At 37.3% G+C, this 18,283-nt stretch overlaps 1 protein-coding gene across 3 annotated transcripts in view; it reads right to left on the bottom strand.

Annotated features, from left to right (window-relative positions):
- tnpo1 (transportin 1) overlaps nt 1-18,283 on the bottom strand; it is a 168,742-nt gene that overhangs the window by 34,027 nt on the left and 116,432 nt on the right. For all 3 annotated transcript variants that reach the window (XR_003716763.2, XM_051930192.1, XM_028805662.2), the window contains exons 14-16: nt 14,117-14,288; nt 13,946-14,032; nt 912-1,019 (exon numbers count right to left, since the gene is read on the bottom strand). Coding sequence is in view for 2 of the 3 variants with exons in the window: in XM_051930192.1 (XP_051786152.1) it covers nt 912-1,019; nt 13,946-14,032; nt 14,117-14,288 (367 nt within the window). In the remaining variant the exon portion in view is untranslated. The remainder of the gene's footprint in view (nt 1-911; nt 1,020-13,945; nt 14,033-14,116; nt 14,289-18,283) is intronic.

Below are 18,283 nucleotides of genomic sequence, written 5' to 3'. Positions count from 1 at the left end.
TTAAAAAAAAAAAAAAAAAAAAAGCTAACCTTTACCACTATCATAAGTTACACCGGCTGTTACAGACTGAAATCAAATTTATGTTGTTATTCTAAAATTGTAAGAATAAGAGCAGTTCATTTCTCGAAGTGGAGCCGTGCGGGATCGAACTCGCCACCCTGTGATTCCCAATCAGGGGCTGATACCATTACGCCAGCGCGGCGGTTGTAGTAAGAATGTCAATGTGGCATGCTAACGCTGCTTTTTTTTTAAAAAATTTTTGAATGAAAGCGCACGTGTTCTCTTATTTGTACCTTTTGTGAAAGTGTTTCTTTGATATATGGACTTCAGGCTTCATACGTTATATAGTTTATGCCTACATTTTGTCATTTACTATTAGAATATGAAAAACGTTTCTGTTTTAAAAATGTGTTTGCACAGCCTACTATAGAAATGGAACACACATGAAATGCGTGTATTCCAAATAACGCTAGAATTATTTCCACTGTAAAACTCCACTTCAATCCCAGGTAATCAAATCAAGGCAAGGCTTGAGCTAGGAGAAGTTCATTCTAAGTCGCTGGGGGGGATGGAATAGCTGGCTGCTAGTAGCTTTTGTTTATCAGCACATTTAGATGAAAAAGGACTCTGGCGGAGATGTGCAAACGGATTTAAGATGCGATTTAAGGTGGGACGGATTTACGAGTTTTTTCGTAGGCTCTGGTAATTCTAGTGTTAAATAAACAAAGAGCATTCACTGTCCAGCTACTTACAAATATAAACCATCTAGTAATTTTTTTTTGGATAATGGACACTAAGTTTTTTATACAATACTAGGATTATGAGTTAAAAATGATTCAACAGACTTGATTAGCTCTATATGCTAATTATTTTATAACAGACTGTGATAAAAGCAAACACATCACACTTACCATGGCTTGTGCAAGAGTCTTTTGTACCAGATTCACACAGCGCTGGTACACAGGTTCACAGTAAGGGAGGAAGCCAGACTGTAAAGCAGTGGCTACCGAAGATAGGCACTACAATAAGGACATTAAAAAAAAAATAAGGACAAAAAAAAAAAAGATTATTAAAGCAAATGGGAAAGTTTTTTTGTTGAGGTGGGGGCAATTTTGAGGTCTCAAAATAGCATTTTGAGGAATACAGTGGAACCTCGGGTCACGAATGTCTCGGAACCAAGTATAAATCGGGTTACGACCAAAAAGTTCGCCAAACTTTTGCATCTGTTCATGACCACACACTCAGGTGACGAACAAGCCAGTTTCCCTTCCGGTTCGTACGCGCGTATGATTTCCGCACATGTTCAGTTTATCCCTGTGCAGCGAGAGCGAGAGAGAGAGTGAGCGAGCAAACATGAGCTAGAGAGCAACAGCGAGAGAGAGAAAGAGAGAGAGAGAGAGAGCTAGAGCGCGAGCGAGCGTTGAGAACCCAAGCAGAAGAAGCAAACATTAAAGAAGAAGTAAGTAAGTGCATTCTATGGTATAATTAACTATTTTTGTGCTTAAAAATCTTTAAAAAAAAATATATATATTTACATACAGCTCGTATGGTCCATAACGGATTAATTGTATTTACATGCAATCCTATGGGGGAAATTACTTCGGGTCATGACCAAATCGGGTTGCGACCAGAGTTTTGGAACGAATTACAGTCGTGACCCGAGGTTCCACTGTTTCAGACATTCTGAATAATAAAATATACCATACAATTTAACCTTACAAAGAATTAAACATGTTAAAAATGCAATATTACAAAATGTTAATACATAAACAAGAAATTATATATAAACTGTGTTCCATAGTAAAATGGCACTTACAATAAACTGAGATATAAATTATAAATTGAATAGGAAACAATAAAGTAATGTGGCAAAAAAAAAAAGCAGAAACAATCCAAAGATGAATACTGCGGTATCTGTACCTTTGCCAACAAATGCACAAAGCTCACTTTCCACTAGACCAGTGGCTCTTGAACTTTTTTTTTCCCTCGTAGCTCAATTTTGTCTGTGGCACATCTTTGTGACCCATAATCCCCCATTTCCCCTTGGAAAATCTCGACCTTTGTCCTCAACTTGGAGAGTAGCTGCCAATCATTGTCCGGGCAGTTTTTAGCCATGCAAAAAGGGACCCATCAAAAGGCTTTCTGCAAACTGTTCATAACCCTCTCTCATTCGGTACAATTGTAATTCACTACACAGCAAGCCCTAATGACATCCCATGACCAAAATGGGTCTCGCCCATTAAGAAATGCTACACTAGGTCTACATAATACTACGGCAACTCTGCTACAGAAAAATAGTGACCATGAAGTAGATAATGCATAATTACTTGTGCTATACCACCACCACACTTTCCTTCTTAGGTTAAATACAGAGTAGTCCTGTATGCATAACCCACGGACACCTTCCAAATAACTAACATTTTCAAACATCCTTCAAATTATTTTCAAGTCCAATTGAGGTCTGGAATATATCCTGACAGATTTCACCCAGAGCTGGGACATCCACCTGCTCTAGAGCACACTCATTCATAACAGAGCATTTAACCCTTTATGCACTAAGGGGTTTCTGGCATTACTGCACCTAAAATACATATCAAAAATATTCTGCTTATATAATAAAGGATCAAAAAAATCGAGTATACACTACAAATTTTTTAAAATAGTCTTCAAATGAATAAAAGCCTTGGTTTCACAACAATCTCAAATTTGCAAAAAATAGGTGTTTTAGGAATTTCTCTCAAAAAATATTATTGCAAATTCACACTGTTTGGCACAAAGTGCCTCCTTTTTGGAAACATGTGGTGTTCTATTTTGGAATCATTTAGTCCCCTGTACCTAAACAATCTCTTAAAACAAATATTACATTAGCAGTTATGTTTTTAATTCCTGCCTTTTATGCATAGCTATGACATGTAATATGAATGACCAATCATAGACAACTATACACCACTGGAATGCTTTGAACCCCAGCTACACAATGATAATGAGCCTTTTACTGTTCCAGGTTCACTCAGCTGTGATGCACTGCTTGCATTGGCATACACATGTGTATATCACATTTTATTAATAAAAGAGAGCAGATAATATATGACTTATGATTTATTTGAAGAAGAAAAAAAAAAACCCTTGGATATATAAAAATACCATGAATGCTTTCAATTAACTTGTAGCTTTAGTGCAAAATACATAAAGAACTCTGATACAGAGGTGTTCCACAATGGCTCACCTTGTACATAAGTGGCTGCAGTCATCAAACAACTTAACATTGACTTCTTTAGAGTATGGGTGTAAAAGTGGCACACCCAAAGGAAAAACTATGTACACAGAAGTACTGAGCTGGCAGCATCAATTACCACATTACTAGGCTGTCCGTTTTCAAAGAAAATCCATTAAGTTAGCCACAGACTTTTACATATTATTGTCAGAGTTTCTGGTAATTTCTGATAATTACACTGAACCTGGAAAATGAACAGTGTACCAGAATTTTTAAGGAATTTGTTACGAGATGTTCAACTGAGCAATTTACTGGTAAATTCCTGGAAAAATTTTATTTGTGATAATGGCTACTGCAGGTCTTGTGGTCTTTCAAACCCGATAAAATATAAAATATCTAAATTGGTAAAGAAGTTTTTCCAAATGTTCATAAAGGAAAATATTAAGATATGGACTTTAATCTGCATTTATTGTTTCAACTTCAACATAAAACAAAGAAAAAAGCAGAATAAAAAATATCTGTAAAGAACTAAAAATATCATGTTTTAATTTACACCATCCAGCTCTTCAGGATCAGCAGAAAGTTTCAAATTTCCATGCTCATATTTCACTCACTCTTAATGGTCTTTAACTATCATATGTGGACAATGAGGTGTGGCCTTTTACCCATTTAACTTGTTGTCACTGGGTGCCACATATCTAGAATATATACAATGTTCATGACTGGATCACTCGAAACTCTAACAATAGATCCATGGTATGTGAAAGTCATTCTTTATATAAATTAAAATAAGAATAACACACAAATAAAATAAATGCATTTACATATTGGAGTGCCATTCACTCACTCATTACACTAAGCTATGTGATGTAGAACTGGAAATATCCCAAGATATTCATTACTGAAAAGCTCAACGTTAACATCTAAATATACTAAATGTAGCCAATATTTTAATTCTGTACTTACAATTCAGCCTGGAAATCAATGTTAGATCATTCAAATTAATTTCAAACATTTTATACACCACTTATAAAGGCAACAAGAACAAGATTTAAACATAATTCTAAACAGCAGGAGCACAAACTGTTGTTTTGCAACAAAAGAAAAATCCATGTCTTGACAAACATACATGTCATTTACAAGTACAAGAAATAAATACAGCAGTATTTAATGAAAAGCAATAAATCGACAATGCTAAAAATGCAAGGGGCAACTGAGAATGACTAACATAAAAACTTTAAATGTGTGTTTCACTTTCATTATCTGACAAGTTAATATCTTCATGCATTTACTGTATTCTTATATTTTGTTCTTACACTCTAAACCAGTGGTTCTTAAATGTTCAGTCTTCAAGGACCCTACAGGTTTTGGTTCCAACCAGCTTCTTAGTTAATCAGTCATTGCAACCTTAAATTGATCTCATTGTTTGATTAGGTGACCAATTTTTTATCTTAATTTTGAAAAATGTATTTTAGAAAAAAGCAGTAGTATCAGATGTACACATATTCAGTAGGTATTTAAAACATATTTGTATTTTTTGCATCTTTAAATTCTTACTTTGCTTTTTTGTTTTTTTTTTAAAAATCACTTCTTCTGAGGAGTTTACTTTTTTAATTGCAACTCAAGACTGAGAATTAATGTTGAGTAAAGAAGGCACCAGTACAAATGATGTTTAAAAAAAAAACTAAACATTTTTCTGTTTTTAAATGGAGCTTCTGTAATTTTCTGGTGGTTGTAAAAAAAAAAAAAAAAAAAAAAAAAAAAGTGTGAACAAACAAATAACAGCTTGCTTTTTTAAGGTAGAAGTCAAATTAAGAAGAGACATGGGTTGGAATAAAATCCTGCAGCCAAAGGGAGCCATCAGAAGTGGCCATTGAGAACCACGGCTCTAAACGGCTGCAGATTGACCATTGAACAATACAAATAGTTAATTTGATAAATGCTGCAAGTTCTGCAATGTCCTTCTTGTTTAAATGTTTGTTTTATAAGAAAATAGAGCACCATTATACATGTAGTGTTATTTAAGTATGTGACATGCCACTTTCACACACACTTATTTGGAGCATTGCATCAGGAAATCTCAAAAGTAGTAAAGTGCCCTGGAATTCTATAACCAATAAACATTTAGAGTGCTGCAACAAGACAAAAAAAACACAGAAAATATTCAGAATATTCTGGGCCCCAAGCCTGGTCCAAAATTGTCTGTTCCTTCTTTCTTTTTTGGTAATTACTTTTTATTAGATCAAAAAATAATCAAAAACACAGACACAAAAAAATGAAAGAACATACATACAGACAGATTAAAAACAACACGCCTAACTCACTCTAACCCAACCTGAGAGAATCTGAGGTAAATATTATGGCATAACATGATCCCAGGAGAAATGGAGGAAAAGGTAATATGAATAATTTGTACAGTGAAATGAAAAGGAGCACTGGTAAAAGAAAGCAACAGAAAGGCAGGACTACAATTCAATGTGGATTATATTATAGAAGGGGGTGACTACCCATTGTCCACAGTAGCAAGCTCAGGAGCCTTCCACTGAAAAGCAAAAATTAGATAGGCCCCATGTATACGGAGATAGAATCATTAATGGTGGTGGGTGTTAAGTAGTAGCTTAGAGAGGTCTAAAAGAAATAAGATAATACCAGAAACTTAAAGTAAGAGAAGAAGAAAAATAACATATGTGAAACTAAAAAGGAAAGATGAGAAGAACATCAGAACATATGAATTTGGTGAACTGCTAGATCAGCCTCCTGAAGCCATATCTTGTAATGGTAAAGATAGCATTCTGTTAAGGTTCGTGGAGAGACAAGAAACATCTCTTGACCTAAGTGAAATCAAGCTGAGAGGTTTCTAAGATGCTCTCTTAAAGGATGTAAACAGATTTTCTCTAGAATAAGATTCAAAATACAACAGAGTTTAAAAGAGCAGTTAGTAAAACCCTACATGTTCCTTGTACTGATAAGTGTTGCAAGTCATGCTAGGAAAATTAAAACAAGTCTTTAAATATTGGGATGTCATGAGCCCAAAGCTATCAAACAAATCCCCAATTACAGTTAATTCCCATAGCTACAAAGAGAACAATGAACAGAGCTGGACAACTATTGAGAGAACAGGGTTGCAGAATACCAGGGCAAGAGTATACCATCTTTCAAAGGGTACAAGAATAATTTCAACACTGTGCCAGATACTGATGGCACATGACAGGAGATGGCCTCAGGAAGAGTTTGGAGAGTAGTCTTTAGTTACGCAAACAGAATACTCTGAAGAGAAAGAGGTGAAGTGAGGGCAGATTGTACAGAAAGTCACAGTGGTATGTGGAAGAATGGATAGAGCCTTGAACAAACTGGGTTGAGTGCAAAAGCCCAATAGCAGAATTATATGTCAGGAAATAATATACAAACACTTAATTGTGTCTCTGACTAGAACTGATTGCTTAACGTTAGGTATCTTATCATTCCAGAAAAATTAGGAAATCAGTAGCCTTTCTTCAGCCCAATTTAATAAAGAGGAACTGGAACCATAATATTTGTAAAATATAAACATTTGACAATACTCATTTTGATAAGATGAGACTGAAAACAGTAAGGACATTAAGTTCATGAATCAGCAAGCAGGCTCTTTTAGTGGTCTTTTGTCAGATTCTGATAGCAACTATAAGTTATTAAAAAAAATCATTTACATTTGCAAAATCCATACAATAAGACCATTCATTCTGTTTATGACTTGACATAACAGATGGCAATTTTTAACAAAAAGTAAAGCAACAGAATTTGAAACTGAAGCAGCATAATCAAATATCATTGTAATATAAAGGTCTGTGCTATTATCAGAGGCTGACCACAAGTGTCTGAAGCCAAACTAGCAAGATGGATTAACTTACTGATGATTTTTTTGTAAGTGACAGGCCAAGACCGTAGCCAACATTGCTCTATATGTGTTTGTGAGAATGCAAGCAAAATTACGTCTTTTATTGGATAACTAAAAAGATTACAATATGCAAGCTTTCAAGATTACATCTTGCCTGGAGAAGGTGCCCAAGTTGCCTTGAAAGCTTGCATATTGTAATCTTTTTTAGTTATCCAATCTTTTTTTAGGTGTCATTTTGCTTGGCTTCTCACTACATTCATAATGGCTAACACGGTACAACACCCTAGTACTATTGTGTATGTGTTCTTAAGAGAGTGGGGCCTGTAAGTCTGACACAGGATAGGGTTCTTACTTAAAGTGATACCTGACATGTTAATTTTTTGGCTTTTGAAATGCACGTTAAGTGGCTTCTTTGGTTAGATTAAAAATTGGATTTCAAAATGGGTAAATTAGCCACAGCAGGAATATACTCGACCCCAGTCCAAAGCCTTATTGAGTTCTGTCAAAGAAACTGGGGTATATAAAGGTGAAACCTAGTTCTCTGTGAGGCAGGGAAACTGAAGGTTACAGAGGAATAATTTGATATCAGAGAAAGGAGAACTGGAAGAGTGAACAAATAGTTTAGTTTAATACTTTTAAAAAATATTATTGAAAGTCTGGAGGCATTTAAAATGGTGTGAGACTTACAGTAGTATAGGCAGATTGCATACAGGGAAAAAAAATCAATTCTGAGGGCAAGAAACCCATTTGGCTTAGCCCCAGATACATAAGAGCACATTTTACTACAGACAGTCATCGACTTATGACCATTCGACTTACAGCAAACAGGCAAAGACTCTGACTCATTCATCTTGATCTCAGTTTATTACCTGCACTGGTTTCAACTGCATTCAGTTTCATTAGTCTTACTATTACAGGAAAAAAGGCAATTGATCTTGACACAAAAATTAACATGATCAAGCAGTATAAGGGAGGAGAGAGCAAATGCAATCGCATGTGACTTTAAGTTATCCCATTGTAACCAGTGTTCACTGCATGTGCTGCATTGCTGAGGTCTGGCTTTGAATCCAGTTACCCTCCGAAGCTTCTGCGTTGTGACTCACAATGTGCTGCTTTGTGCAAACCACCACGAAGGGGTAATGAAATCACACTGAACTAATGTTTATTTTTAACAGGCTGAAATGCCAAAACAGAAAGCATGAATGCTCAAACTGCTGGTACATTTCCTTCTCTCACAGTTAGCACAATGAACACTGGGAGAGGCTCACATTGATGACTTAACATAATACAGACAAAGAAAGGATTCGTGAAGCTGTTAAAGGTTCAGTACCATGCGAGCAACAGTAATAATGAAACAAAATAAAAATTTGCATACAGAGTACTGTTGGACTGATATTAAAATTTTGATTTTGGCATCGATTCCAGCTTTCGGACTTCAATACTGGTACCAAAACAATACCAAAACAAATAACTGATGGCTCCCTCCTTCCCCATTACATACAGTGCATTCGGAAAGTATTCACAGCGCATCACTTTTTCCACATTTTGTTATGTTACAGCCTTATTCCAAAATGGATTAAATTCATTTTTTTCCTCAGAATTCTACACACAACACCCCATAATGACAATGTGAAAAACGTTTACTTGAGATTTTTGCAAATTTATTAAAAATAAAAAAAGTGAGAAAGCACATGTACATAAGCATTCACAGCCTTTGCCATGAAGCTCAAAATTGAGCTCAGGCGCATCCTGTTTCCCCTGATCATCCTTGAGATGTTTCTGCAGCTTAATTGGAGTCCACCTGTGGTAAATTCAGTTGATTGGACATGATTTGGAAAGGCACACACCTGTCTATATAAGGTCCCACAGTTGACAGTTCATGTCAGAGCACAAACCAAGCATGAAGTCAAAGCAACCGTCTGTAGACCTCCGAGACAGGACCGTCTCGAGGCACAAATCTGGGGAAGGTTACAGAAAAATTTCTGCTGCTTTAAAGGTCCCAATGAGCACAGTGGCCTCCATCATCCGTAAGTGGAAGAAGTTCGAAACCACCAGGACTCTTCCTAGAGCTGGCCGGCCATCTAAACTGAGCGATCGAGGGAGAAGGGCCTTAGTCAGGGAGGTAACCAAGAACCCGATGGTCACTCTGTCAGAGCTCCAGAGGTCCTCTGTGGAGAGAGGAGAACCTTCCAGAAGGACAACCATCTCTGCAGCAATCCACCAATCAGGCCTGTATGGTAGAGTATCCAGACGGAAGCCACTCCTTAGTAAAAGGCACATGGCAGCCCACCTGGAGTTTGCCAAAAGGCACCTGAAGGACTCTCAGACCATGAGAAAGAAAATTCTCTGGTCTGATGAGACAAAGATTGAACTCTTTGGTGTGAATGCCAGGCGTCACGTTTGGAGGAAACCAGGCGCCATTCATCACCAGGCCAATACCATTCCTACAGTGAAACATGGTGGTGGCAGCATCATGCTGTGTGGATGCTTTTCAGCAGCAGGGACTGGGAGACTAGTCAGGATAAAGGGAAAGATGACTGCAGCAATGTACAGAGACACCTTGGATGAAAACCTGCTCCTGAGCGCTCATGACCTCAAACTAGGGTGACGGTTCATCTTTCAGCAGGACAACGACCCTAAGCACACAGCCAAGATAACAAAGGAGTGGCTTCAGGACAACTCTGTGAATGTCCTTGAGTGGCCCAGCCAGAGCCCAGACTTGAATCCGATTGAACATCTGTGGAGAGATCTTAAAATGGCTGTGCACCGACGCTTCCCATCCAACCTGATGGAGCTTGAGAGGTGCTGCAAAGAGGAATGGGCGAAACTGGCCAAGGATAGGTGTGCCAAGCTTGTGGCATCATATTCAACAAGACTTGAGGCTGTAATTGCTGCCAAAGGTGCATCGACAAAGTACTGAGCAAAGGCTGTGAATACTTATGTACATGGGATTTCTCAGTTTTTTTATTTTTAATAAATTTGCAAAAACCTCAAGTAAACTTTTTTCATGTTGTCATTATGGGGTGTTGTGTGTAGAATTCTGAGGAAAAAAATGAATTTAATCCATTTTGGAATAAGGCTGTAACGTAACAAAATGTGGAAAAAGTGATGCGCTGTGAATACTTTCCGGATGCACTGTAGCTGCTTCATTCCCTCAGCCCACAAACACATTGGGGTTTTCAGTACTGACTGCACAACCACACTACAAAGACTAGACTGATAACCAGAAATGTGTCTGGTTTGAGAGCAGGTTGTTTACATATTAAATTTCTATCTTGGAACCTGGGATGAGGAAATGTAAGGTGCAACTGCAAAGGTTGGAATTGTGGTCAGATAAAACAGTTTAATGAGGTGTCTAAAACTAATGGACCAAGAGTAAGTGAAATCAAAATATAAACAATACGGTACTGCAAATTGTGACTCGTAAAGAAAAATTCAAACCCTCTGCCCAAAAGGCGTAGAAAAAAAAAATTAAGTTCTTCAAGAACCTTGCATAAAGAAAACAGACTGAGGGATACAGCCAACAATATATGCTCTGTCTACCAAACTGATTATCTGCAGAATTGGCAATACCAATTAGAATCTCACCATTAGAGAAATTAAGCAAACAACTTGTTAGGTTTAAGAAAGGAGAGGTCATAGGCAGAGATGAACAACAAGGCTCTGATGTTCCACAAATATTTATAAAGATTTGACATAATCAACCTGAAAAAAAAGGTAGAAGACAGCATTGAAAAAAGGAAAATGGGTATGCTATGGTGCAGCAGTCAATGATGGCAGAAACACAAAAATCCAAGGATTCCACGGCTCAGGTAACCTCCCAAAACCACCCTAATACCTACCCTACATATCGCCCAACCCAGACCCTTAACCGTGATTAACCCACAAACCACTTCTTACATTGCTCGAAATACAAAAAAACAAAACCACAAACAAAAAAAGTAGGAAAGCCATAACCCTCCTCCTCTTGAATAATCTGGAACAAAAACATCTTTCAAACGTTTACAAAATTATGGTAAAGAAGCAAACAACAAAGACCATACAATGGAGGAGGAGGAGGATTAAATGCAACACCTGACAATCTAGGGATGCTGTATACACTGTAAGGCTCTTGCTCCCATCCCCTGGAGCAAATCAAAGTAGTAAGCAATCCAAAAGTTCCCAATTAAACAAAAGGTTCCTATAAATAAAGCTTAACACAGATATACGTGACATTATTTATAGGATACAAAAACAGAGGTTCAAGGCAGATTCTAAACTGGAATAAAATTCTTTAGCAAGTCAATACTGGCAAGAAACCAATCTTTTAGTTGAGCTGCAACTTGAACCTGAATATGAAATGGCTTAATAAATACGCTGAATAAAATCACTAAAGCAAACAACTAAAGAGTAGTTGAGAGACCTACATTGCGGGAAGGTTCCGGGGTGTAGTGAAACTACTATAACAACAAATGAAGCCAAAGGTGAGCCAAATAACAAAAGCACTGATAGTTTATCCCTTTAAAAAGAAAAAAGTTCTAAATATGGCCTAAAACCACCAACACAATGAGGAGGATCATGGAGTTGCACCATAATGGGGATGAAGTCCAAAGAATAAAAATCTGAAAAACCTCTGAGGTTTTTGGAACACCAGCACATTCTGAAGGACACTTAACAATAAGAGAACAAGGACATGTAAAATCCATAAGACTGCATAATCTCAAAGGCAATGTTTGAAAGACTTGGGAACCATTTGGGCATATCTGGGCAAAATAGACAATTAGATTTCCCTCAACAGCCTTGATCTATGGGTTATGATGAGATACAGAAGACTGCAGAGTTCAAATTTGCCTGATCCTCTTCAGTAGCTGTCAGCTCATTACATACTGTATGTCAGTAAATTTGAACTACATTGCTGCTTTCAGTGTGGTAGCATGTTAGAACATGTCCATGTTATCACAAGATTACGATAGGGGATACTGCAGTTCCTTTGGCAAACTAAAAGATGCCAAATGAAGGCATTTTTATTCTTGGCGAATATAAGTAGCAGTCTGGCCAGATGTTACCAAAAAAACCCATGTCACAATCCTATTCCTACATTTTGAATAATCAGCGACAAAACACAAAAGAGCTTTTTAAATGAGATAAATTCATAAGATGGCATTGGTGACATCATGTAAATGAGCATGTTTCCAGGCATAACTGCATATACATGTAACATAATAATGGATGATGCCATCAATGCAAGATGCTTAATGCAAAATGAGAGACTAACAAAAGACAAAAAGCAAAGAAAAAAAAGACCATAAAATTGACATGAAAAACAAATCCCTCAAGAACATAAAATCAAACATGATTTTTGGCCAGATAGGTTCCCAGTAAGTTAGACAAAATTTTGGATGGGGTAAGCACTTTACTAAATAATGTACAAGATTAAGAAAGAAGTAAAATGTTACACATTCTACATAAAACATTTTACACTTCAATATTCATGCAGTAGTTTATTTCTAGATAGCTCAAATTTCAGTCTTCTTCAGTATTTACACTTTTATTGCACACTAATTGCTCAATTTGCTTTGTCACGTCCAATGAGAAAGCTCTGCTAGTTTTTGGTCATTTATTATTATTTATAGTACCCAGGCTTAAAGCTTAACTTTCAAATACATCATAAGGCCAAATTACCAACTTTGAAGGTGATTATTGTTCTGTTAAAGCTTTAGTCAACCATATTTTTCTAAGTAGATGTTAATTTAAGGAAACATCCATTACAAAACCCCAATGCTTATAAATATTTTCAAAATACATTCATACTGTGTATATTCTAAGATAAATATACAGTAGAACTGTATATTTTCTGAAATATGTGTTTATACATCATGCCAAGTAACATCCCAACAAAAAGAAAAAAAGAACACAAAGTGGCAAAATACTGATTCTAAGAGTGGCAAGGAGTTCATCATAATAAGGCATTTGAATCATGATATCTTCTTGTGGATAGATCACTATGAAACCATATGGAGAAAAGGAGGTTTTCCAACTACCACCTTATTTCATGTTAATTGCACTTTTTCAAATAGTAATATTAACATCTGCTCTTTAAACAGTGTTGCCAATTTCCTTTCAGATTAAATCCAGTAACTCAATATTACAAAATATTAAGTTACTTGATTTTAATGAAATAATGTGCATTTGATTATCTCACAGGAATTACACACAAAACATCCATCCATTTTCCAGCCCGCTGAATCTGAACACAGGGTCACAGGGGTCTGCTGGAGCCAATCCCAGCCAACACAGGGCACAAGGCAGGGAACCAATCCTGGGCAGGATGCCAACTCACCGCAGGACACACACAAACACACCCACACACCAAGCACACACTAGGGCAAATTTAGAATCACCAATCCACCTAACCTGCATGTCTTTGGACTGTGGGAGGAAACCGGAGCGCCCGGAGGAAACCCATGCAGACACGGGGAGAACATGAAAACTCCACGCAGGGAGGACCCGGGAAGCGAACCCGGGTCTCCTAACTGCGAGGCAGCAGCGCTACCACTGCGCCACCGTGCCACCCACACACACAAAACAAAGACTCACAAATCATTCACAAAATTATTACAGCAAATCTGTTTTGCTAGATATAAAACCAAATTAATGACTTCTGAATGTGCAGCAGTTCAGTAAAAATATAAGATATTAAATAGAATGTGATAAGAAGCAAATTCCAAAAGTAAAATAAAACACTCAAAACCAATGCAGTTCTCTCGTCTATAGTAAAAGAAAATGTTTTATGGAATATAATTAAATAAGCAAAAAGTATGCTGTGTTTATATAATATTGATATAATAATGCTATTTTGACAACTAATCGGCACTTACCTCAAGTAAAGGGAAAAGATCTTTGTCTTCATCTTTTAGCATGTTCCACTTCTGAATGAGTGGTGGCATTAACATTTGAATATATTCCTATATTGAGTTACAAATGAAAAACAATTAAAACTTTGTATTAGGAGAATCTTAACTAGTGAAAGAAAGTGGTTTAAGTCTTACTGGCTTGTTTAGATGGTGGCCCACAGAGTCTGCTAGAGTACCAATAGCATCATAAAGAATAAGTAGATTCTTGTGCTGATACTTGCTAAATGCAAAAACAAGGGTGTCCAGTATGTAGCCAAGGTAGGGCACCAGTTCTGTGCAAGCTTCCTCTTCTAGTGTGGCAAAGGCACTGAAAAGAAACAAACCCTGCAATACTTAGATTTATGTATACATATATACACATACACTTTACAGTAATCCCTCCTCCATCGCGGGGGTTGCGTTTCAGAGCCACCCACGAAATAAGAAAATCCGCGAAGTAGAAACCATATGTTTATATGGTTATTTTTATATTGTAATGCTTGGGTCACAGATTTGCGCAGAAACACAGGAGGTTGTAGAGAGACAGGAACGTTATTCAAACACTGCAAACAAACATTTGTCTCCTTTTCAAAAGTTTAAACTGTGCTCCATGACAAGACAGAGATGACAGTTCTGTCTCACAATTAAAAGAATGCAAACATATCTTCCTCTTCAAAGGAAACAGAGATGAAAGCAAACAAATCAATAGGGCTGTCTGGCTTAAGTATGCAAAGCACCGCCGGTACAAAGCTGTTGAAGGCGGCAGCTCACACCCCCTCCGTCAGGAGCAGAGAGAGAGAGAGAGAAACAAAGTCAAAAATCAATACGTGCCCTTTGAGCTTTTAAGTATGCGAAGCACCGTGCAGCATACTTAAAAGCTGCACACAGAAGGTAGCAACGTGAAGATAATCTTTCAGCATTTTTAGACAAGCGTCCGTATCGTCTAGGTGTGCGAACAGCCCCCCTGCTCACACCCCCTACGTCAGGATCACAGATAGTCAGCGCAAGAGAGAGAGAAAGAAAAGTAAGTTGGGTAGCTTCTCAGCCATCTGCCAATAGCGTCCCTTGTATGAAATCAACTGGGCAAACCAACTGAGGAAGCATGTACCAGAAATTAAAAGACCCATTGTCCTCAGAAATCCGCGAACCAGCAAAAAAATCCGCGATATACAGTGGTGTGAAAAACTATTTGCCCCCTTCCTGATTTCTTATTCTTTTGCATGTTTTGTCACACAAAATGTTTCTGATCATCAAACACATTTAACCATTAGTCAAATATAACACAAGTAAACACAAAATGCAGTTTGTAAATGGTGGTTTTTATTATTTAGGGAGAAAAAAAAATCCAAACCTACATGGCCCTGTGTGAAAAAGTAATTTCCCCCTGAACCTAATAACTGGTTGGGCCACCCTTAGCAGCAATAACTGCAATCAAGCGTTTGCGATAACTTGCAATGAGTCTTTTACAGCGCTCTGGAGGAATTTTGGCCCACTCATCTTTGCAAAATTGTTGTAATTCAGCTTTATTTGAGGGTTTTCTAGCATGAACCGCCTTTTTTAAGGTCATGCCATAGCATCTCAATTGGTTTCAGGTCAGGACTTTGACTAGGCCACTCCAAAGTCTTCATTTTGTTTTTCTTCAGCCATTCAGAGGTGGATTTGCTGGTGTGTTTTGGGTCATTGTCCTGTTGCAGCACCCAAGATCGCTTCAGCTTGAGTTGACGAACAGATGGCCGAACATTCTCCTTCAGGATTTTTTTGGTAGACAGTATAATTCATGGTTCCATCTATCACAGCAAGCCTTCCAGGTCCTGAAGCAGCAAAACAACCCCAGACCATCACACTACCACCACCATATTTTACTGTTGGTATGATGTTCTTTTTCTGAAATGCTGTGTTCCTTTTACGCCAGATGTAACGGGACATTTGCCTTCCAAAAAGTTCAACTTTTGTCTCATCAGTCCACAAGGTATTTTCCCAAAAGTCTTGGCAATCATTGAGATGTTTCTTAGCAAAATTGAGACGAGCCCTAATGTTCTTTTTGCTTAACAGTGGTTTGCGTCTTGGACATCTGCCATGCAGGCCGTATTTGCCCAGTCTCTTTCTTATGGTGGAGTCGTGAACACTGACCTTAAATGAGGCAAGTGAGGCCTGCAGTTCTTTAGACGTTGTCCTGGGGTCTTTTGTGACCTCTCGGATGAGTCGTCTCTGCGCTCTTGGGGTAATTTTGGTCGGCCGGCCACTCCTGGGAAGGTTCACCACTGTTCCATGTTTTTGCCATTTGTGGATAATGGCTCTCACTGTGGGTCGCTGGAGTCCCAAAGCTTTAGAAATGGCTTTATAACCTTTACCAGACTGATAGATCTCAGTTACTTCTGTTCTCATTTGTTCCTGAATTTCTTTGGATCTTGGCATGATGTCTAGCTTTTGAGGTGCTTTTGGTCTACTTCTCTGTGTCAGGCAGCTCCTATCTAAGTGATTTCTTGATTGAAACAGGTGTGGCAGTAATCAGGCCTGGGGGTGGCTACGGAAATTGAACTCAGGTGTGATACACCACAGTTAGGTTATTTTTTAACAAGGGGGCAATTACTTTTTCACACAGGGCCATGTAGGTTTGCATTTTTTTTCTCCCTAAATAATAAACACCATCATTTAAAAACTGCATTTTGTGTTTACTTGTGTTATATTTGACTAATGGTTAAATGTGTTTGATGATCAGAAACATTTTGTGTGACAAACATGCAAAAGAATAAGAAATCAGGAAGGGAGCAAATAGTTTTCCACACCACTGTATATTTAAATATGCTTACATATAAAATTCGCGATAGAGTGAAGCCGCGAAAGGCGAAGCGCGATATAGCGAGGGATCACTGTATATTATATATAATTTATACAAGCAGGTTATGCTACCCACTCTACATAAATGTTAAAAAAAAATCAGACTAAATATGTCAATATTCAATAGAGCACAGTTTTTGAAAATGTTTATCCTTTTTTAACCAGCTATGGCTATTATACAGCTGCAGAATTTAATAATATGGGTGTATACACATGAGTATTCTATAACACAGATGTGAGTTCTACCATTGATGATCATCAGAATACTTAAAAATTAAACACTTACTAAAACAATTTAGACTACTGCATATTTGTAAAGTGACAGGAATGCTTCTGAAAATAATGTAAGCATTCAAGCTATTATACCCATGGTTTTGAAAGAGCAACAAATAAGCATTTAATGTGCATACATGGACATCTGCTATATGAGGTTTACCATGGTTTAATCCCTAAAATATTGCAGGCACTACGACCTCTTCCTGATTTTGCTCACCAAAGATATGCACTCCCCTTGCTGCAAAAGATACTACAACTATTCATGTGAGACATGGCAATTTGAAACAGCACTCAAATTTAACATACTTCGCATAGGAAACAGCAGTACAGCATAGCTGCATTTTTATCTTCTCTAAGAACTCTTGTAATTCCATATTTTTCATTTAAATTGACTTGTTCAAAGATGTCTGAAGGCTTACAGTAAGTTACATCCCAAAAAAGCTGAAATGCCACCCTGAAATCAAATGCACTGCTGCTTTTGTGCAAAAATATCCAATATACACTTTGATTCTATCTGTGCAACAAGGACTGCATTCATTCGTCATTGCCTTGTCTTAAATACATGGTTCTCCTTGGTTGGGTCTATCCTTAGCATTGCAATCTGTGTACCTAGACAGAGACATGAATTTTATAGCTTGTGACCTGCTTATTATTACTCTACTATTTTTAAAGTGAAAATCTTATCTATGGCTCAGTCTGCCTCAGTAAAGAAATTACATTTCACTCACTAGGGCACTAGGTAATACAAGTGTCTTCTGGACACAAGAACCAATCCAGTACCATAAGTCACATCCTAGAATCTTAAAAGCAGATGGACCAGACTGGGATAGTTCTATTACACTGATCTATTTTTTTTATATACAACTGATGTATTTTAAAATAAAGCCTTTTGAAAAGGTTTACCACACATGATTACTTATTGGCCATTCTAGTGAAGAGATCCTCAGTTTCCTTTATCCAGTGTGGGATCTCTGACCTTTGTATGTCACAACTGTCTACTCCAGGCATTTACTTCGCTGTAACTCTGGCCACAAATCTTCTAGGTACCATTGTTTGAAGATAAAAGAAAAGGAAATCTACTTTATTTTAAAATGTTATTTACTTATCCTTGACTCCATCAAGTGGGAAGGCTATACTGTATACAAAGAATGTAATCGGGACATGAAAATGTAAGGCAATAATAAGCTAATTTGCAATGACATGATTAAG

This window comes from Erpetoichthys calabaricus, chromosome 7, assembly GCF_900747795.2.
Source record: "Erpetoichthys calabaricus chromosome 7, fErpCal1.3, whole genome shotgun sequence".
NCBI lineage: Eukaryota > Metazoa > Chordata > Cladistia > Polypteriformes > Polypteridae > Erpetoichthys > Erpetoichthys calabaricus.
Note: the sequence above shows the minus strand (reverse complement) of the source record. Positions and strands in the feature narration are given on the sequence as shown.